This window comes from Taudactylus pleione, unplaced genomic scaffold, assembly GCF_031769625.1.
Source record: "Taudactylus pleione unplaced genomic scaffold, aTauple2 ptg001003l, whole genome shotgun sequence".
NCBI classification, from domain to species: domain Eukaryota; kingdom Metazoa; phylum Chordata; class Amphibia; order Anura; family Myobatrachidae; genus Taudactylus; species Taudactylus pleione.
The window spans coordinates 546,073-568,499 of NW_028285404.1; the positions used below are offsets into that span (position 1 = coordinate 546,073).

Sequence of the window (22,427 nt, forward strand, 5' to 3'; positions counted from 1 at the left end):
TCTCTCTCAAGACCCTGATTTGACAAGGTAGCTCTTGAGACATCCGTCCTGAGAGCTAAGGGGTGCTCCAGATTGGTCATTATCATATTAAATGACTGTAAACCTTTCTGTGCAAGGATCTATCACCGGGTTTGACAGACTTAGTTTGCCTGGTGTTCAGCCAGGGCGTTAAACCCCAGATCATTTTGACTCTCGCAGGTCCTCTTCTATCTGCATACGGGTCTGGTTTTGGGTCCGCCTCTCTTCTTTAAAGCTGCAGGTTTCCATCCCTTTCTGTCCTCTTCTAGAGGCAGATTAGTTTGATGCCCTATGTACAGACTTTCCTGCAGCATGTACTCCACGTTCAGCCCCCGTTTGTTCCTTCGGTGGCTCCATGGACCTTGTCCTTGGTGCTTCGGGCCCATCAATTGTCACTCTTTGAACCTTTGGCTTAAGCGGAAGACTGTCTTCCTGCTTGCCATAGTGTCTGCCTGGAGGGTTTTAGACTTGAGTGCGTCGTCTTGCCACTCCCCATTTTTCGTATTTCACTCCGACTGGGCCGTTCTTTGGACACAGTTAGACTACCTTCCTAAAGTAGTTTCACATCAACCAGGAAATTGAGGTCCCTGCCTTTCAAGCCCCTGATTCATCACCAGAGGAGGCCTATTTGGATGTTGTAAGGCCCTCCGGATATATGTGGACAGGACCAGGGATCTTTTTGTCCTCTATGACTTTCACAAATGGGGCTGGCCAGCTATGAAACAGATTTTGGCCAGATGGCTCCGTTTGACCATCCGCCACATTGTGGCGGACCTTCCTGTCCCGGCCAAGGTGACAGCTCATTCCACCAGGTTGTTGGGTACTTCTTGGGCAGCTCGACATGGTGCCTCTGCGGAGCATCTTTGTAAGGGGGCCACATGGTCCTCCACCCATACATTTTTCCAATTCTATTCTTTTGACACCTTCACTGTCGCTGACACGACTTTTGGGCGAAGAGTTCTCAGCACAGCTCAGGAGCGGCTCCTCCCTTAGGGGGAGGATAGCTTTGGGATGTCCCACTGTTTAAAGCCTGTATCCCCTATGGAAAGAAACAAAAGGAGATTTATGTTCTTGTCTGGTTAAATCCTTAGATGACACAGGGCGCCCACCCTGACGCTCCTGACTGCGGGGTTTTTGCTATGCTTTTGGTTTCCCTGCCCATCTCTTCTGGGTGTGTGGCTCTGTGTGTGTGCCAGTCTTCCTGCTCCTTTTTCTCGCTCCTGCCTTGGGCTTGCTAACTACACTGGCCTGCCTTGTGCTGGGGGCAGGGTGTAGGGGAGAAGAATCCGGGGCTGCTGGGAGACAATTAACTGTTTGGTGCCTGGACTCCTCCAGCCTATACCCACTGTTTAAAGCTGGTGTCCTCTATGGACTTCGAAGAAAAGAAGGTAGATCTGAGTTCTGTTTGCTTCCAATGGGACACATATATATATTGTGGCAGTATCACCAGAGATGGCGTTGGTGAGCAGCAGATTCTGTGTGGGATTGAAGAGATCCTCCCACACAGGGTTTAAATACTGAGTGGTGATACACCTGCCTGGGGGAGAGAGCTCAGGTGTGAACTAATGAGAAGGCCAAGCAGTCAGGCTGATGGAGACAGTCTAGTTGGGACTGTAACAGCCAGAGAGCCCAGTGAAGCTGAGCGAGCCATTGGGGGCCAGGATGCCGGTGTCTGGACCTTGCAGGAGGCAAAGGGGGACTACAAAACTCTCTGGCCATGGGACATTGAAGCAGTAAAGCTGCGGGCTGAGAAAGCCAGGGCCTATATCTGTGTGATGCAGGGAAGGCCACCAGGATTGTGTTTGTGTAGCTGTGGCAGCCAAGCCAAGCCAGGCTGGAGCCGGCGATAGGCCTGCAAGAAGCAGGCTGGGACTTTGTTGGCAGATTAGCTGCGTCACACTAGAGAGGGCTCAAGAAGTGAGCTAGATGACCTAAACAGGGGCTAGGTTGTTTTGTTATTTTCTGTATCCTGAATTCACAAGCTGGAAGTAAAAGCATCATTTGTTTACTTGAAAACCGTGTGTGGACCCTCAATAAGCACTTAAACACTGCACCCATCCACCCTCTGCCGAGCTAAATACCCCTAAGTCATCACAATATATAATATATATATATATATATATCTATATCCCTTCTAGGACATGGAAAACCAATTTGGTGGAGTGCCTAGATAAGTCTAGGGGATAAGAAAAGAGTTCAATCCATGGGTCCTTGTTGACCGGAGCTTCCAACATAGAGCCAAGGTCCCTGTGTATTTTGTCCCACAATAAAGAGATTTTAGGACATGTCCACCAAATATGATAGAAAGTTTCTCTGTGGCCACATTCCCTCATTCCCAATGACTATTTTGTATTGTACTGAAGTATTGGAATTTTAGAATGGCATCCCATGGCTGAGCTCATAGGGCTGATTCAATCGGAAGTTGTCCTTTAGGAGACGTGACTTTTCCTGTAATCCGCTGTGTGTGGGGATTCAACGTCCTTAAGTGCTCCTTTCATTGTGTACTGTATATTGTTCTACTTTTATTGTAAGTGAAATTTTTTTTTTTTTCAAAGTGGACTAAGCAGCGAATAATGATGGAGGCCCTAGAAGTCTTGAGTTAGCTGGGCCAGCAGCAGCGGATGCTGGTGTCTCTTGGGTATTGTGGTAGATCCATGTTCCATGTGGGGAAAACTGGAAGTCAGAGCACGGATACTGTTAATGGCTCATGCTAGGCCATGAATTACAGGGAACTGCTCAAAAACTTCTCCCTGAGGTCCAGGGTGCCGGGGAGCTGGAGAGGAGACACATAGTAACTGCCCAATGCAGCACTGTTATCTATCGGTGGGAGCGCAGGAGCCTTAGGAATTCTCATACATCTAGTACGGCAGTCGGGCCATACACCGCTCACCTCCAAGTCTTAATATAGATATTATGCAAATGCACAAAAATGATACTCTGCTGGCTATCCTCCTCTTACATATTGATTACGTTCTCTGCATGGAGGTGGCAGGAGAAATGTAGCAGGGCGACAATCCACTCTGTGCCACCTCTATCTCTGAACATGTGTCGTCATGACGAGGGAGCAGGGCCGACAGGCTAGGAAGAGGGTTTAGTCGTTAATAGCGCATTTAACTCGATGACTTCATAAATTGTGCCTTGAAACATTTTCACTTTACTAATTGGATGATAATTTAAGGAGACTTCTTTGTACTGTTTATTGTAATTATAAAGTTGTGTATTTGGCAGATGGACCCAATAGTGGGATCACCCCGGAGGAACATCTCATTTTATCTCCAAAGGGTGAAACAGAAGATAAGAATATCACACGAGATTCTCCAGGAGAGAACCCCATTACCCCAAATATACACCCAGTACTGCACAGTGCAGATACATCATCTGGTCCTACTGTGCTTGAGGAGTGTTCTCCTGATATCTCAGACACTGTTACTCATAGCATAGCCCATAGAGGTTTCATAGGAGAGGAATGCAATGCACAGAAAACAAAATCTATTAGACCTCAGCCAGCTTACCCAGGGGAGAAGCCATTTCCATGTTCTGTGTGTGGGAAATGTTATACACAGATTACAGGACTTATTAGGCATAAAAGAACTCACACAGATGAGAAGCAATTTTCATGTGTTGAGTGCGGGAAACGTTTTGGATGTAAATCAGCGCTGGCTGTACATCTGAGACGTCACACAGGTGAGAAGCCCTTTTCATGTTCTGAGTGTGGGAAAAGTTTTGGACACACATCAGTTCTTGTTAGACATCAGAGAAGTCATACAGGTGAGAAGCCATTTTCATGTTCTGAGTGTGGGAAATGTTTTGCACACACATCAGTTCTTGTTATACATCAGAGAATTCACACTGGTGAGAAGCCATTTTCATGTTCTGAGTGTGGGAAACATTTTGCAAATATATCAGTTCTGGCTGTACATCGGAGAAGTCACACGGATGAGAAGCCCTTTTCATGTTCTGATTGTGGGAAATGTTATGCCAAAAAAGCAGTGCTGGATGCACATCAGAGACGTCACACGGGTGAGAAGCCCTTTTCATGTTCTCAGTGTGAGGAACGTTTTGCATGGAAGCGAACGCGGGATGCACATCAGAGACGGCACACGGATGAGAAGCTCTTTTCATGTTCTGAGTGTGGGAAACGTTTTTCATGGAAATCAACGCTGGCTGTACATCAGAGATGTCACACGGATGAGAAGCCATTTTTATGTTCGAAGTGTGGGAAATGTTTTACATTCAAATCTAGTCTTTATAGACATCAGAAATCTCACAAAAATTAGAAAGTGTCTCCGCGTCCTGAATGAGGGCGAAGTCTTAGACAGAAATAAAATCTCAATGGACCAAAATTAAAAGTTTCTCCTGCCACGCATTTCTCATTGACCTCCTTCCCGATCTTCTTGCTATATAAATATGTGATGTGGTGGCTATGTACTACTGTTACTACTGTGTCTGTATATTACTGCTCTAGATAATGTATTCTTGCATTCTATTATTACTTGTACACTGAAGGAAAGTCGCTTTGTATTGTGGAGTGCAGTTTTTGATCTAATGCCCCCAAATGTCATAAAAGAATATAGGGGTTATAGTCCTTAACGACTTAACTAAGGATAACTTTTTTTTTTTTTAAATATAATTTAATAGATAGATCACATTGAGTTACAGTGACCACAACAGGTAAAAATCACATTTAAAGAAGCAACAGACATATTAAATCTCAAGTCCTTCGAAATAGAAGCACTTTAGTGGAACCTCGGGTCGGCGAGTACCGAAAAAAAATATAATGGGCTGTCACAAAGTGAATGGAGACCTTTTGGGAGGCTAACCAGGGGCTCCATATTTGGTCAAACAATTTGGAGAAGTTGTTAATAATAGCGGTCATATATTTCATCTGGTATATGTACCGGATTCAGGATGTGATAGACTGCAGAGAACTTCCAATCTACTGCTATCGGACAAGTCGTGGCGGAAACCATCTTGTGCATATTTGTTTCGATGTTGAGACACACCGGGGGAATTCCCAAGGGAAGGAGGATTTACTGGGGGTCAATGGGGCTAGGAACGGTGAGTATAGGCGATCAATGATCTCTCACCAAAGAATATACATCTTCGGACAGGTCCACCATATGTGAAGGAAAGTGCCTTCAGCTGTGCAAGCTCTCCAACAGCTGTCTCATGTACCGGGATACATTTTGCATAGTTGGGAGAGCACATAGTACCACCTATATAACAACTTGTATGTATTTTCTTTAATTCAAATGCATATAGTAGTAGAGAGAGCATTATGCCAAACATCGAACCATTCTTTATTTATCCAAAGTGATACCGAAATCTGCCACCCAGGCAATTTCATGGGGGGTCACGCTTGCGGGAGGAATCCTCAACCAGCAATGCATAGAGAAGGAACATTAGGCTGCTGTTAGTGGAGGAACGTCTCAGAGGGCTTCAAATTGGAAGAAAGCGCTGTATCTGTTTGTATCTGGGAGATTGAGGAAAATAGGAATCTTGTCATATCGTTTAAACATAGTATATCCCTCTCTTTTCAAGACGAGAATTAAGTCCTGTGTTTGCCCGGGGGAAAATCGGCGTTATGAAATAGTGGACTGATTGGGGAGGGACCTGGGGCTAACTTAAACTTCCTATTGCTAAAAGCCCAGACGGAGAATGAACTGGCAACTATTGGATGGGAAACAACAATCTGGGGACGGTGGATCCTCAGGAGCCAGTGTAGGGAGGAGACCGTGAAGAGACCCAGTTCCTCCGCTTCGATAGCTATCCAGACCTTTTTATCACCAGGGTTACACCATTGAACATATTGTGCAAGTTGCCCAGCTAGATAGTACCTTTTGAAATTTCGGATACCCAGACCCCCATCATGAGAAGGTCGCTGTAATATTTTTAACTGCACTTGGTGCTTATTAGCCCAGATAAATTGAGATGTTTGAAATTGCAGAAATTTGAATACAGTGAGGGCGGGATAAATATTGGGAGGGTCTGGAAAAGATAAAGGAGCCGAGGGAGTACGTTCAGTAAGGTCAATGGTTGGGGAGGCACACATGGAGATGGGTCTGCTGTTTCACCCCCTACTCAATGTAACTCACTTCACTAAGCTTTAGTGTCCATTGATTCTCCTACCTGCATCACTGTCTTCTCTTGCTGCTGCTGGCTGAGCTCTGATCTCTGAACACTGCAGTGCACTTCCTGGTCACATGACACATCCAAGGTGTCCATCAGTGCTCAAGGCATGCCCCCCATACTCAGTTATGCCTCTATTAGCTCTTTCTGTGCAGCTTACTGCCCGTGGTGTGCTCCCCCCTCTCCCCCCTCCGCAGCTCTACAAGCAGTGTCTATACAGAAGTGAGGCTGAGCTGTTGCTGCCTAATTTCTTATCTCGCTGCAGTCCCAGGTAGCTCCACAAAGCTGGTGAGTGTGAAATATATAAATTACTACAATAAACAAAGATATTAGTTATAAAAATCTGTCAGACTTGTATTTGTTTGTGGACCCGGTGTCTGAGAAAAGTCAGTATGGGTGTCTGGTGGTGTGTAGAGAAAGCTGGCAGGCCTGAGGAGACCTCCTGGCATAAGGTAGAGAACACTTCCCTGACCGGGAATCGAACCCGGGTCTCGGCAGAGAGGTGCCGGATCATACCCGCTAGACCACCAGGGACTTCGGAGACAGGTTGGTATGTATAGCAGAGAAGAGTGTAGCAGTAGATTGACCAGGTTGGTATTGGGTTGTTACTGTAGATAATAACACTCTTACTTGTATCTGTAAACCGGAATGCTGGAGTGGTAGATCTTGGCAACATATTTACCAGGCTTGAACTGGTTGTCGCTGTAGTCCAGGATCCAGAAGCACTCAGATGGTAGCAGACCGAACACCGGAATGGGTAGTGGATAGTGATACCAGGAACGGCACCAATGGAGCAGGTACTCACTGGGCAGCATGGATGGTATATACACAGGTGTGGTACAAGTTCAAGTACCTGGAACAGGCTGAGATTACCTGCGCAGCCAGTGGAATAGCTACCACAGGTGTAGAACACTTGCAGGAGTCCGTGCAGCAAACAGGAACAAAACTGCACCAAAGGAAATCCAGGAATGCAATAGGAGCACAGCATAGCTTACTCAGTAGAGACTGAGGTTAGACATTGTACTGGCGATTTGGTAGAGCCAGCAGCTGGGAGATATACCCCTGGGGTACCCGCAATAGGCTAAACAGAGTCAGGTGATACGGGAAGGCACAGGTTGTCACTCGATTGGCTGCTACAGTCAGTTGATCGGGACTTGCCATTGCAATACTCTAGAGCAGGCTCTGATGTTGTCTGTGGCCTAGCAGGCCAGGAAATACTGAAGCCTTCATGTCTAGGACATGACAGAGAATGCTGGCAGAATTGGTAAATGACCCGGCGGCAGGGGAAACAAACCCGTGTTGTGACAATATCTTCTATGTATTATTCTAATCATTTTATATTAAATCTCAGGAGTATGAGAGGGGAGGCTCTGCCTCCCTTGCCTACCCTGACTGCATGTCCCTGAGTACGTGCATCTTTATTGAATTAACCATGCTATCCATGAAATAGAATGGCTAGACCAAGATTGGAGGTCACACTTGATTTGATCTAATATTCAGGGAAAGTTAGCTTGAAAGAATGATGGTGGCGATGGGTGCGAAAGATACCTAAATATTTGATTTTTTTTTGTGTGTGACATTTAATAGGAAACAAGGTCTCCAGAGTGAGTTTAGTTGGTCCTGGGATATAAAAACCAAGCCCTTCAGTTTTGCTGGTTTTGAGTTTGTAGCCAGGATATTGGGAATAGAGGTGGTAATGAAAGCTCCAGATTTGCAAGGGACAGTGAAACGTCTACGTTTAACGCAATTTTATGTTCAGACGAGCCAGTATTCACACCTGAGGTGTCTATGCTATTACGTATCCTCGTCGTCAGGGGTCACCATGACTAAAGCATCGGGTGAAAGTGGACAGCCCTGCCTAGTACCATTAGTAATCCCGAATGAGGAAGAAGTGACATGATTCACCGAGACCTTAGCAGTGGGGGAGCGATACAAAGCTGAGATGCCTTAAAAAAATTTACCTGAAATACCCATTGTGCAGATTACCTCAAAAGCAAAGGACTAAGAAATTTGGTCAAATGCCTTCTCGGCAACCAGAGCTAGTATAAGAAAGTGTAATTTCTGCTTGTGAATGGAATTAATCAAATCTATGGCCCGTCTAGTATTATCAGATGCTTGATAACCTGGAATAAAACCAGCCTGGTCCGGATGGACCAAATGAGTTAAAAAGGGGGGCCAAACGGTTAATCAAAATTTTTGCGTAAATTTTAAGATCACCGTTCAATAGGAAAATAGGCCTATAATTGGAGCTTTGCGTTGGGTCTCTACCAGGATTCGGGATTACTACGATATTGGCATTTGGAAGCCAGTGCAAAAGCTGCACCTTCTAGAATATTAAAAAGAGATAAGCAGTGGAAGAAGTTCTATACCAAATGATTTATCGTATTGGGCTGAAAATCTATCAGGACCTGGGGAGGTTGAAGACTGCATAGACTTAATAGCAGCTGTCGTCCTATTGAAATCTCATTAAGCATAGAAAGTTGAGACTCTGATACACATAGAAGTTGGATGGTTCATAGGTATGAATGCCCCCGTCGGCAGGGGACAGAGTAGGTTCTTGCAGGTTATATACAGTAAAAATCTCAAAATTTATCCACCATGACCTTAGGGTCATAGGTGTGCAATCCCATGTTATGAGAATGTAGTTGATCATACCCATAGCCTGTTTACATCTCAAATAGTAGCCAATAGAGTATCAATCTTGTTTGCTTTAAAAGCACTGATGTAACTGTTACAGAACAGGTGCTACCCGGTGAGATAAAAGGGCATTCAAAGGCGGTCTTTTTGGGCCAGAAGAGAGGCACAGGGAGAGTCTTTATGTTGAGCAACAAGTGTGGAAATTTTGGACTCCAGACAGAAAATATCTTGAGTTGCTTTTCTTGGCAGAGCAGAAGCTTAGGCCATGAGGTGGCCTCTAAAAGTGGCCTTGTGCGCCTCCCAAAGGATACCAGGGGAGGTATTTTTCTCAAAATTGTTTTGGAAAGGTACTTTAATGTCCTTCTTAGTTGAGGGATGTAATAAAAGAGACTCGTCTAGGTGCCATTTACGCGACCTTCGAGGGGCCCTATATATATCTAACAGGATATAGACTGCCGCATGGTCAGTCCATGCCAATGCAGGGATGCCGGCTTCCATAACTAGAGAAGATATTGAATGGGATACATGAATCATGTCAATGCGGGAGTAATGTTGGTGCGGAGCAGAGAAGTGGGTGTAGTCCTTAGACGAAGAATGTTTAAGGTGCCAAGTGTCATATAGATTATGCTGCTTTAAGGTGGATACCAGAAAAATAGAGGCTCTAGACGGATCTGCATCATTTTTATTTTTAGGGAGGATGGATGTCTAAAAGGGGGTCTATAACAGTATTAAAGTCCCCTCCCAAAATTATATGTCCCTGTGTCATTCTTAATGTGTCGAGATAGGGAGTGAAAGAATTGTGGTGGGTCTTGATTAGGGGCCTACACTGAGATAAGGGTCAGGACCTGGGAGCAAGGAGTGCCATTAACCATTACATAGCAACCGTCTGGGTCTGCAATCGTTTTTGTATGCTCAAAAGGAATACTACGGTGAATCAATATTGCAAGACCTCGTTTCTTACAATCCACTGATGCAAAGAAGGTTTGGGAGAATTGCTTACCATGGAGTCGGGAGTGAGAGCCTGTGGAGTCTCCTGGAGAAAGACTATGTCTGCCCGTTCCCTCCTTCAGGCACTTAAGACCACCGTGCTCATCCTAGGGGAATTAAGCCAATTGACATTTACTGATAACTTTAAAGCCATATTAATTGAGAAAGTGGAATCCAATTATTGGAGTGAGCAACAACCACATAAATTAAAACAACCTACCAGAGGCCCACCTCGAAGGGTAATGAGCAAGATAGAAAGAAGAGGAGAGGGGAAAAATACAAAGAAAAAAGAAAAGTGAAAAATGGACAGGGAAGTGAGAAATGGCCGATGGGGCGAAAACCCCGCAAATAAGGGACCTCCACAAAAAAAAGCAAACTTACATCTACTGCAAACAAAAGCGGCTGCAGGGGGTAGTGGAAGAAGAGCTTAGTAAAACTAAACATATCAACACTAAAAATAGGAGAGGATGCATGGAAGTAGTCGTCATGAGAAACAATAAAAACCAGATAACCTGGTTCCCAGTAGCCCGACAAAAGCCGGGGTGAAAGAAGGAATGTATGTGTCATCTAAGGGGGTTGGGAAAGGGGAGCGAGGGATGGGCAAAAAGGAAGAGGGTAGAGGGATATGGAAGGTGAAGGGAATTGCAGGGGGGGGGGGGGGAACAGCACAGAGGAGAACATGGAAAGAAAAAGCATTGCATCCCATAGCAAAGTCATGAAACCATAAGGTAGATATTCAAAAATAACATAAAAATACATGTGTCAACAATAAAAATCAACAAAGGATACGGCAATGCAAACCACTGATGTAAAGCTAAAGATCCTTTACTGTGAAGAGGTAAATGGGTTTTCGAACCCATGTACAGTTGTGATTAAAAGGGCCATACAGGATAGGAAGACTTCCTTGGGGATCAGAGCCTTTATCGTTATGGCAGGTCAACTGTGACTGTTCCGGCTGAGGAGGGCTGGAGCAACTGGGGTTTGGTGGGCTGCCGCGAGGAGAAGTAAAGGTAGGTTCTGGAAGGAGATCCAGTTTGACTAACAAGTCCTGCCCTTGAGTCAAGGTTCTAACTTGATACATCAAGTTGTTGGCTTGTAGTAGAAAGGGAACCACCATCTGGTGCGGACCGGAAGTGTGCTTTCTTTTGGCTATTTAAAGCCTGGTATTCCAATACTGCTTAGATACCCTGAGGAAGAGACAGGAGTCTCGAAACATGTTGGCCTAAGCCAGTGCTTCCCAAACGCGGTCCTCAAGGCTCCCCAACAGCACAGGTTTTAGAGATATCCATAGTTGAGCACAGGTGATTACATCAACTTGACTGAGGAACTAATTAAGTCACCTGTGCTCAACCATGGATATATCTAAGACCTGCACGGGGAGCATTGAGGACCGCGTTTGGGAACCTCTGGTCTAAGCAGTATCCTCTCCGTCACCCATACAAGTCCTGGAGAAAGGAACGTTCCGCCAACTCTTTTCTCACTTTTTCTTATCCGGATTGAGAATTGTGCATGGGGGTCGGCGGAGCTGCATGTATCCTGTCACATAAGGAGATTAGTTTTATGTTTGTCATTTTTTACCCTGTAGTAATAAATTAATCTATTTGTATACAATCTTGAATACTGGTTTATATTTTGGGAGGGACGAAACCTCACTTCCTGTAAATAAAGATACCTTTATATGTTTGAGACACGCCATTCCACCGTGGGTGCTGGTACGCCAATTACAGCCACTAATGATACCTTTTAAACACTTTAAAGTCACCCTTTTCCAGTGAGTTGTGGTAGGCATTTGGCCAGCTGTTGTTATAGCACCAGGGGAAATCTTAATATATCCAGTTAAAGAAACCTTTTAGTATGGATCCCCCATTTACCGAGTGTAAGTGGGGTACCTGTGTCTTATAAAGTATTTAATCAGAAGATAGTCTACTTATAAATGAATGGTTGTTTTGATTCGTTAAGACATACTACACATTGTTTTTCCATGTTTTGTATTTACTTTTCTATATACAACTGCCATGCTGGTCGTTGCCGGCATATCCACTTGCCGATATAAATGGACGATTGAACGATAACTACATCATTATCGTTCAGTCGTTCATTACTCGTGCAGTGGATATCCTGGCAACGACCAGCGATGGTCGTTGTGACCATCGCTCATTATCCGATCATGATGGTCAACCTGACGATATCGTCAGGTTGAGCATGTTCGGGGATAAGGGAGGGTGCCTGCACTGAACGACATATCGTTCAGTGTGGGCACTGCACAGTATAATTAACGATATCGTTATCGTTCAGTCCTTCATTGTCGGCAAGATTGGATACTCGCCTTAACACTGACAAAGAAGAGGATAGTCGAGTGAAAAAGCAACCTGACAAGGGTTGTATGGTTTTTCTACTTTATTTTAGTTTTGCATTTATTTTAATATCATCCACTACCCAACCCACTTGATCCCCATCTTTTAACACCAATCCCCATACTTCAGGCCTATTAGGGGTCATATTTATAGGGGTCATAGGGTAAAGACCCCAGTGTGCTAGCAAAGGCAGAACCCTTTCTAAGCACCTAGAGTCCCTACCTTACTATTCCATGTCGTACACACCGTCTGATGTGTTAAGGATACTGAATTTGAACCTCTATACACTCCTACCTATACCTTCTAAAGCCTGCCTATAAACCTCTAGGATTGACTCTTATTTGCGTACGCAGTCATACAGTAAATAAAAACCTTAGACCTGGAACATGTGTTTCCAAAGCACAAAGTATTATCCAAGTAAAGTACAGTCAGTTACACGCTGTGTTCTAAGTACAATTTAGCGCAAAGAAATTATACAGACCCAAGATACAGTTATACATACGCAAGCGCACTGGGACCAGTTACCGGCATCCATAAGAAACCTCCATCAACAGTATCAGCATGAAGACTAGAAACCCAGGGTCAGAGCACACATATTTATACCCCCCCAGGAATAGACAACACAATAGAGGAGTTTGTTGCTGATCCCATTGGTTCCCAGTCCGGGTGCATTTGTTACAGGGCATTTAACAGGTTGGTTCAAATGGACACAGAACAGCCTCTAAGCTTGTTGCCTCCTCTATTTCCCCTGCATGCAAAACTAGGCTGTTGGTTTCACAAAATACATTTTGGTGCTTTATATCTCTACGGTCCATAAGTTGAGAATGCATGTTGTGATCTTCACACCGATGATACCGGGAAGCTGTGGATAAAGTGCGGATCAGTATAATATCAAACACGGCTTACTTATCACGTATTAAACTTTAGATACCAAAATAGTCTTTATTTCACAGCATCTGTAATAAATGAATAAAACTTGGATCTTTTACTTTATAGCTATGGAACCTTTTGTGTAAGTGTGCATTATGTAAGTATTAGGGATATGGGAAAAGACGCTAGTTAGGTTTATCTGATTTGGGGCATATGTGCACGCATGCAGCTAATAAACAGCGTTCGCATGCAGGATATTGTGCATTCGCTACTGTGCGTAATGATCGGTGTTTATGCATGAGATTCTATTTATGATGGCATATATATATATATATATATATATATATATACACACACACATATCTCATTCCTTACTAACAGTTTCTAACTGCAATGCAAATGTGTTATGAGCAGTGAGCTTCATTTCTCAAGCAAGGTGGAGACCCCCAGCTGTGAAGCTGGGGCCATTCTGTCTGGGAGTGAGGCTAAAACCTGTTTAGGATTCAGACAAATTCAATTGTGTAGATCAATGTCAGGGTTATATTACAATTGCCACAACTATACTTGTCTATATACAGGGATTCCCAATTTGTATGTAAAACACTCACAGGATTCTGGTGTATTGTCTATTCTATTTACTTTTCTCAGGAGGCTGTTTATCTAGTTGTTTTTTTAAATTTCTCTATGCAAGGTTGTCCTATGCAAGAATGGGCCTGTCATGGCTTCTAAAAAGATTATCAAAAACATTGCCATCTGTACTTAGCTCATGAGTTGTAACTTAAAATGGCGCTGGTCGCAAAATGGCGTTTTGCAGATTCTTATTTTTAAGATGGAGTCTAGCTGCCATTCGCAAGATGGCGTCGCACACACTAATTTTTACGCTGATTCCGTCTCAGCCACTAATCCAGCTTCGACAGTGTACTCACCCCTGCGCGCTCCCTCCCGCATACAGCTGAATAAGGCCATGAACGATATAGCGCGCGATTGTGCGCTACATCTTTTAGTATGTACGGCCGACCGACATTTCGTCCAGTTGGTCGTGCCGTTGGCCGAAATGCCCATCGTGTACCTGGCCTTACACATAAACATGTCCCCTTCTGTATGTGCCGCAGTGACGTCGGTTTGTTTTAGGGGGATTCCATGAGGTGAACTTGACTAAGTTTTTTTCAGGATCATTATCAAGGTTCAATATTTAATTATTTTCTTAGTAAATACCTCAAATGTAATATTCTATGAAAGAAAAATAATTTTGCAGCACCATTTGTTGTCTTAGGGCCTGCTTCACTACCGATCGCAACTGCGAATACGCACGCCATCTGCCAATTGTTGCGTTCCGCGCATGCTTTGCGTCACAGTGCACTGTGCGAACCGGCCACTGTGATCGGGACTGCGATCGCAGTGACTACGCAGACCCATCGCAGAGTGATTGAAAGGAAGTGCCGTTTGGGGGAGGTGACGGCGTGCTAGTGCATTTGAACGCTATTGCATGGCGAGCATAAATTATCCACTGTGATGCCGTACACAGCGTGCGATGAGGTTAGCAGTTCCTGAGTAAGGTCAGATCTTGTGCAAGTGTGCGTGAGGCTGCGATGGTAGTCCATTGTACCGATGCTATCGCAGTCTTGCTAAACATTACGGAGGTGTGTAAGGTAAAGTGGGCGTCCTTATGTATTGCTGTGATGGCATAGCGATCGCAGTGGATAAGCATACTATCGCAGTGAGACTGTGTGCGTAATAAATCAGGCCCTTAAATCATGGCTGCCTACTCAAAGTGGCCACCATTACATATGCATCAACTGTTTATGGGCCTGATTCAGCATGGATTCCTATTGCGATCCCCGCCGCGATTACGTACGCAGCTAAGCTGAAAACACAGCCACCATAAAAACACCCCCTGCTGCTTTCTCACATCCGTCTTACCTTGTAGACCAGCGAAACATCGGTAACATCGGACCCTCGCGCACAATCACAGCAGGCCAGACCTTACTCAGAAATTGCAAGTTCCATCGTACACAGTGAGTACACAAGCTGTGTATACCGTGGTAGTGGCTGATTTATACACGCCCAGGTAACGGCGTTCAAACGGACTGCGTTTCTCAGACCACTCCCCAGTCACCCCCCAAACACTCACTGCCTGTCACTCACTGCGATGGATTTCCGTAGTGTACTTCAAGAGTCATCTGAGAATTTGTTTGAAACGGTAAGTTTCTGTATAGTATTTCACTTTCAAAAACAGAGTGATTTAATTGTTCCACCCGTGACAAAAAACATACAAAAGTTTTTGTAGTGAGATAACGGTTTTGATGTTAGGTGTACAGTTGGTTAGAAGTAAGCATTTGCTTAAGTTCGTTACCTCTAAAAACCATTAAATGAATTATACAGTTACATTATCAGGATTTTAACCTTTTTTAAACTGCCCCAACCGGTGACCAATTGAACACCGAGGACGGTATTCAATTACTTCCGCGTTCGCGATAAAGTTTCGCCTGCCCGATTTCCACTGACATCGCGTGTTTTGGACATGGAAACTTATTGTGAGCGCTCCCGCTATTCGCCCTATTCAATTCCAAACCACGTGAAAACGACAAGCCGCGAATTCGAAACAGGCGGAAAGTGCTGTCAGAAATGGGGAAATCAGCCTGAACACCCCAAAAAGATGCACTAACATAGGGAACCAATGTAGATTTGACCGAATAGCCCTAATAAAGCTATTTGGGGGCACTTATGTTGTTTCAATAGCTTCTTATTAGCGTCTTCGCACAAGTGGTGAAGAATGGCATTAAGCAGTGTTTTTGGGTGAAAATAAGTAGTCCTCGCACCTGCTACATGCACCTGCAATCAAAAAAACATGACCCATCCTTGCAGACCCCCCAAAAGTCTATTCCTCTAGTTTTTATGCTTGTCCCCCCACTTTTTACTTTTTCACCCCCAAAATGAAAGTACTTTTTTGGGGGTTTTCGTAACTTTTTTTTTCTTTTTACAGCTGTCCTTTGGGGGGCTGTCCCAAGTGTTCTGAGCGGTTTCCCCACATTTGCACCCCAAAATAAAAATGTCTTTCCGCGTACAGGAAAAGTGGGTGGAATTGAATACGGAGATAAGTTTCCGCCCCCCGAAAAGCCGAGATCGGCGATACTTTTCCGCGAAACTCGGCTTTTCGTGTCTAATTGAATACGGCCCCTAGGGGTAAATTTACTAAAGTGAGAGCTTTTAGAAGTGGAGATGTTGCCCATAGCAACCAGATTCTACTTAACACTTAACTAGCACCTTCTAGAAGATAATAGCTAGAATCTGATTGGTTGCTAGAATCTGATTGGTTGCTATGGTCAGCAGCTCCACTTCTAAAAACTCTCACTTTAGTAAATTTACCCCCAAGACTGAGACCAACAGTTTTAGAAATGTATTATCAGGAAAGGAGATTGCCTTTTTATTTATTAATTCCTGCAAGTTAAAACTAAATCAATGCCATAGTTAATTAAATATCCGTATTAGTGAACCTAAAACTTAATTGTTGATTATTCTTCATACTTAGACTGTCAAGATCGATGTTTATTTTTGTACCGGAGACAGTGCCGATGACCAGGCCAGGATATGACTTTTATAAATGAAACTTGGTGGTGATACAATGTTCTTTCTGGGACAGGAACACATACAGGGGGACTTGATGAGATAGAGCACCTAGGGCTGGCAGGGGAGGGCTACCTGATGGTGGCAACACCTAAGCCAGGCCTAGAACTTGGTGACAATATCATAGTGTTCAGGTCTGAGGCACATTATAAGTGTGTGTTTCCACTGTTGTGACTAAGGGCCTGATTCAGAGCCGGACGCTCTGACCAGAGCGCTCGCTCTGAATCAGGGCCCTCCTCCATTAAAATGGAGCGTCCTCCTGGACGCTCGTATAGCTGTGGGTCACCACCCACAGCATATACGAGCGTCCAAAAAGATGGTCGCGATGGTCTTGACCATCGCGACCATCGGACTTGCGACGGAGACCCTGCGGTAGGGTCTCCCAGCCACAAGCCCTGGAGTGATTTTGGCTCCCTTTGGTGCGAGACCCGGAGCGACAGCTTGGCTGTCGCAGTCCGGGTCTCGCGCATGCGCACGACGGAGCTCCCTCCGTCGTGCGCATGCGCAGTGGGGAACATCGACCCACTTGCGAGCGTACTGCCGCTTGCGAGTGGGTCTGAATGACCCCCTAAGACAATGGATGGTGGAGCGTAGCGCACCGAGGTCCTGATTCAGACCCGGTCGCAAGCGCTGAGCGCTCGCGACCGGGTCGATGGCCCAGAGCACATGCGCACGACGGAGCCGGCTCCGTCATGCGCGAGACCCGGATAGCAACGGGCAATCCGTCGCTCCGTGTCTCGCACCAAAGGGGGTGTGCTGTCGATGTTGAGTGACAGCACGCCCCCTTTGGTGGGCAGGCCGGGGGGGTGGCTGCCCAGACAGAGGCGTTCCCATGAGAACGCCTACCGTCTGGGGGCGGCCCCACTAACATCACAAGTGATGTCAGTGGGAGAGCTTTCGTCTCTTTTTGAGCCGAAAGCTCTCTGGGGCTTGCGGCCACAAGACCCTACCACAAGGGTCTCGTTGCAAGCCCGATGGTCTTGACCACCGCGACCATCCTGGCCGCTCGCATTAGCTGTGTGTGGCAACCCACAGCAATGCGAGCGCCCAGGAGGCCTCTCCATAAAAAAAAAAAAGACGCCCTGATTCAGAGCGAGCGCTCTGTCAGAGCGTCCAACTCTGAATCAGGGCCTGTGTACAGAGAGTCAATGATGAGTGATATGCAGACACTGTATATGGGTTGGGTACAGGATGCCGGCATCTCGACAGGGTTAGGATACCGAAACCTGCAGGTAAGTATCCTAACCCCCCCAGTGTCTAAACCTAACCCCTTACCCTCCCCCTTATGCTCAACCCTAACTCCCCCCCCCCTTGTGCTTAGCCCTAACCCTTAACTCTCCCCCTAACTCCAATACTTACCGTCGGGATGACTGGCACCGTGTTGCTGGCGCCGGGTTTCTGATTGGTATCAGGATTCCGGTACCGGCACTCTGACTGCTGGGATATGAACTATGGGCCTGATTCAGACCCGGACGCTATTTGCGGACGGTCGTTCCAAAAAAGGGGGCCGGCTATTTAAATTGAGAGCTCGCTCTTTGCGGTTTGTTGACGCCTCTATGAGCCAGCGAACAAAATATGTGCTAGCTATTTTGTAAAAACGCCCCTTTGCCGTTCGCATCACGCGTCATCTCCGGTATTTATTAGATTAATTGGGAACATTGAAAGGCATCTGAACTGCTCGCAGTGCTTGTGGTAGGATTTTCTTTCCCCTAATACTGCGAGCAGTTCAGGCTAAAAGACAACCAAGTGACGTGGTCGATGACGCTCCTTTACTAATTATGCACACCCATTAAACGCCCTTTTTACCGTTTGGCACGCCTGCGTTCAGATCTCCACCCCTGTTTTCATGCACCTTCCCCTGTTACCACCCACAAACGGTACATTCTGTCAATCAAATTAGCAGCCCCTCGCTGTTTTGCGAGCGCACGATTTCCAACCGCAATGACTGGTTGGCGTATGTGCATTACAACCCATACATATGTGCAGTTGTGCGAACATCGCTCAGAGCGAACGAGCAGCCGCTTACGAGCGGCTCTGAATCAGGCCCTATATCCCCTGTATATCAATGGTGAGCACTTGTACTAAAGAACACTGTGTACCGATGGTGAGTACTCACTGAGGAACACCGTGTACCGATGGTGAGTGCTATGCACTTAAGACACTGTGATTCATTCGCTCATGAATGTACATCAATACGATGGTGAAAGGACTGCGCAGTTTTCCGAGAGAGGCAACGCCAGGGTCCGCGTCGGTGGGCACAGATTCCTGGACTCTAACGTGACCAGCAACTGGTCAGGCTGCGGTAAGCTTCAGCTCCCGCAGCCTGGCCAGAGAGGCAGCCATCGATGGCGATGGTGCTTGCAGATGCAGCAAGGAGGTGTCTGACGCCACCTTCAGCATTTACATTAAGATGGATAGAATTGCGCAGTCACTTGTGTGCGGCTCTGCAATGCCGTCCATCTCTGTATCGCGCCCTGTATCGCTAGACAGTCCTGAGCGGCATAGGACACGCTAGCAGCGTGTAATTATGGATCAGATTCTTGCAGTGTTACCTGCACCAGGTCTTAATAAAATGAGAGGCGGTATTTTATATGACTTTCCTGCTATGGTAGATGTGTTTACACAGGGTTAAAAGTTAAATGTAATAAAATAAAAAATATATGCTCAAAACAATAATAGATGTAATAAGATGAACATGTTAAATGATAAAAAAAATTATTATTTAGCAATAGAAGTGCACTGTATTAGTTTACATACATAAAATGGGTATTACTGAGAAATATGTTACATTGTGTCCCACCCGTAACAAAATAAAAAATTATTATTTTGCATAAAACGAATACTTTTTTTTTTAAACATATTCTACACGAGTTCTTCACTATGGGTAAATGATAGATTTGATCCCACCTGTGCATTCTAGTGTTCCTTCTAGCTCCGGCGGGAGGCAGGGCGCCGGAGTTAGAGAGGGCATGCCCGCGCGCGTCCGAGAAGGGGGCACGGTCATCGGAAAAGGGGGCGTGTCTATAAGACGCGTCCCCTTTTCGTCACTCTTGGGGGCGTGCCCGGCACTTACGGACACGCCGGGCAGCCCCCAAGCCCTGCAGACAGGGAGAATAGATGTCGGGCGCATGCGCCCGGCGTCTATTCTCCGGCGGTGACCGGGTCACCGCATGTTTCTCCACCCGCGGGACACTGCGTCCCGCGGGTGAGAACGGCTCCCGCAGGCTGTGAGGGCAGGGCGCTTTTTGCCCTCCTCCTGGAGGGCAGGGTGCTTTTTGCCCTCCAGAAGGAGGGCAGGGCGCCGCGCCCCGCTAAAACAGCCTAGTGGGAACGCTACATTCATAGAGATTGTATGTTCTCGGTGGAACGAGAACAAACAGTTAATCAAGCCACACAAGTAATATATGTTAAAAAGACATTTATTACAAAGTAAAAGGAGGAATACTTAACTTTCTTGAATAACACATCATCTACTTAGAACATCAATGGCTTTTCTTCCCAGGAGCCTTGGAGCTGGGATCTCATACATCAAGCATAGACAAAAGGCTAACTGTATACTGACAGGTTACCTCTTATATAGGAAGGCAACCCCATGCATAAGCAGTTTAACAAGTACAAAGGTCATGTTAGGAAATATAGGAAAAAGAAAGAGGAAAGAATAGACAGTAGGGGGCACTGTTGCCTCAATTCAGAAAGTTGGACAAGTTGTAGACATATGACTAGGTTTATGACGTGTACTTAGCTTAACTGAAGGTAAGACACTGTTGACGGAGGCTTACATATGTATGGCCACATATCTGTACACAATAAAGGGGGGTATCCACTACAAGATCTGAAAACAACTGCACGATTACGACATTGTAATCGTTCAGTCATTTGTCAGTCGTGTGATGAGCCTGCACTGAACGAGCAGACGTTCAGTGCAGGGTCATCAATCATCTGGAAACATGCTGAACCTGACGATATTGTCAGGTTGACCAGTATGTTTGAAAGATGATAGATGTCTAAACGACCAACGGGCACGCGCATCGCTGGTCGTTTTAGACACTTTTGTAAACGATTTGCAAAGGATTGAACGTTTTGCTCAACTTAAACAGTGAACTTTGTCCTGTCCTTGGGTTCTTTCTGTCGAGAACACCTTGTGCAATGTATATGCACATATTACCAAACAACATTATGAAACTGCTGAACACAGATGTATATAGCTAAAATACTACCTAATGTCTGACACAGATATCTATTGCCTTATACATTATAAATCACACAACAATATGGCTTCCAGCAACCATGTTCTGTACTCCTACCACATTGTATAAAAGAGCTCGCTATGTGAGAAGGTATGTCTATTTCTACTTCAGGGTCCATAGGGTATCCACAGGATACCTTGGGGTATAGGTGTGACGTCAGTCGCAGGGCACCAAAGAGTTAAGCTTTCAGCCTCCCAGGATGCACTAGGTCCCCCTCCTATACCCCGCCCCCGAGCCAAGGCACCTCAGTTTAGTTTGGTGCCCGGCCGGAGTCGGGTGCACCTGTTGGAGTGGGGGCTAGAAGAGCCCCTGAAGCTTTTTCTTCATGCAGCTGTGGCTGCACATCTGGATGAACAGCATGGACAGTCAGTCCTGACGTCCATGCTGTCTTCCCTACACCCCGCCGGTACCAGAACGCCGGTACTGATCCGGGGATGCTGGTGGGCATCTGGGGTCACAGCTAGCGGTGACCCCAGATGTTCCGGACCATGGCCGGATTCAAGGGGGACAGAGGTAAGCAGCGGGGTCCCGCGGTGGGTCCCCGCTGATCACATGGTCCTAAATCCCCAGGCAGGGGGCTCCCTGGGGACTGGCTGCAGCGTGGAGCCAGGCGACCAACCTGCGCTTCCACTACCCCCTGGGACAGCGGACCGCAGCAGAGCGGTAGCGCTGCGGCGTCCCAGGGGTTAAATGCATGCCAGGGGAGCGCGCCTTCCCTGTCTCACAGCCGGCGCCTCCCCCGCTGCACACAGCCCTCTCTGCACTGTGCTGACTGGCCCTGTGTCAGCGCTCCTCCCCCAGGCCAGCCTTCTCTCTGCTCCTCGGCGGCCATCTTTTCAGAAGCATGGTGAACGCTGCTGGAAGCCTGCATTGGAAGCATCGTGGTCTGGGTCCCCCCGCATACCTCTCCACCGCTGTGGTCAGGTCTGTGTATGCAGCGCTGTGTCCTACCAGGCCCTGTGTCTGTGTAGTTGAGTGATCAGCGCTGTTAGTGCAGGAATTGATTTTCTTTGCATTGTATGTGACTGTGCTAGCGCTGCTGCCTGTAACTTTTCTTCTCTCAAGACTGTCAGCTTTATTACTGTCCCTGTTCTTTCTGCAAAGCCCTTGCGGTGCGGTGCTGCAGGGTGGTCTCTCGCCTATTTAATATATAATTGGTGAGAGGGGTCACATACGTGGTGCCATCATGTCTGAAAGTGATTTTCCCCTCCGGCTACAGTGTACCACGTGTAAAGTACCGTTAGCGGAGGGGGAGGGTAGCGCGGAGGGCCTTTGCCGGCAGTGTTTGTCCATGGTGCGGCCTCTTACGGTTACAGCACCGGTACAGGAGCTGCCCTGGGCTTTTTTCGCTCAGGCGCTAACAGCTTTAGTGGGCCAGTTAGCTCCGCAGCCCGCGTTTACTCCGATGGGTTTGTCCCAGCAGTCTGTGGTGTCGTCACCCATGCAGGGTTTCCCACGACAATTGGTGGTACCACACAGTCTCCCTATTTCCCCGCTCCCGGTTTCTCAGGAGCCAGCGTGGGTAAACTCCCTGACGAGTTCTGTACAGCACTCGGATGTG

General features: G+C 46.3%; 1 protein-coding gene across 1 annotated transcript in view; it reads left to right on the forward strand.

Annotated features, from left to right (window-relative positions):
- LOC148454345 (uncharacterized) overlaps positions 1 to 22,427 on the forward strand; it is a 105,262-nt gene that overhangs the window by 50,469 nt on the left and 32,366 nt on the right. Inside the window, exon 13 of the mRNA XM_088461015.1 lies at positions 3,247 to 4,287. Coding sequence (XP_088317141.1) covers positions 3,247 to 4,287 — 1,041 coding nt within the window. The remainder of the gene's footprint in view (positions 1 to 3,246; positions 4,288 to 22,427) is intronic.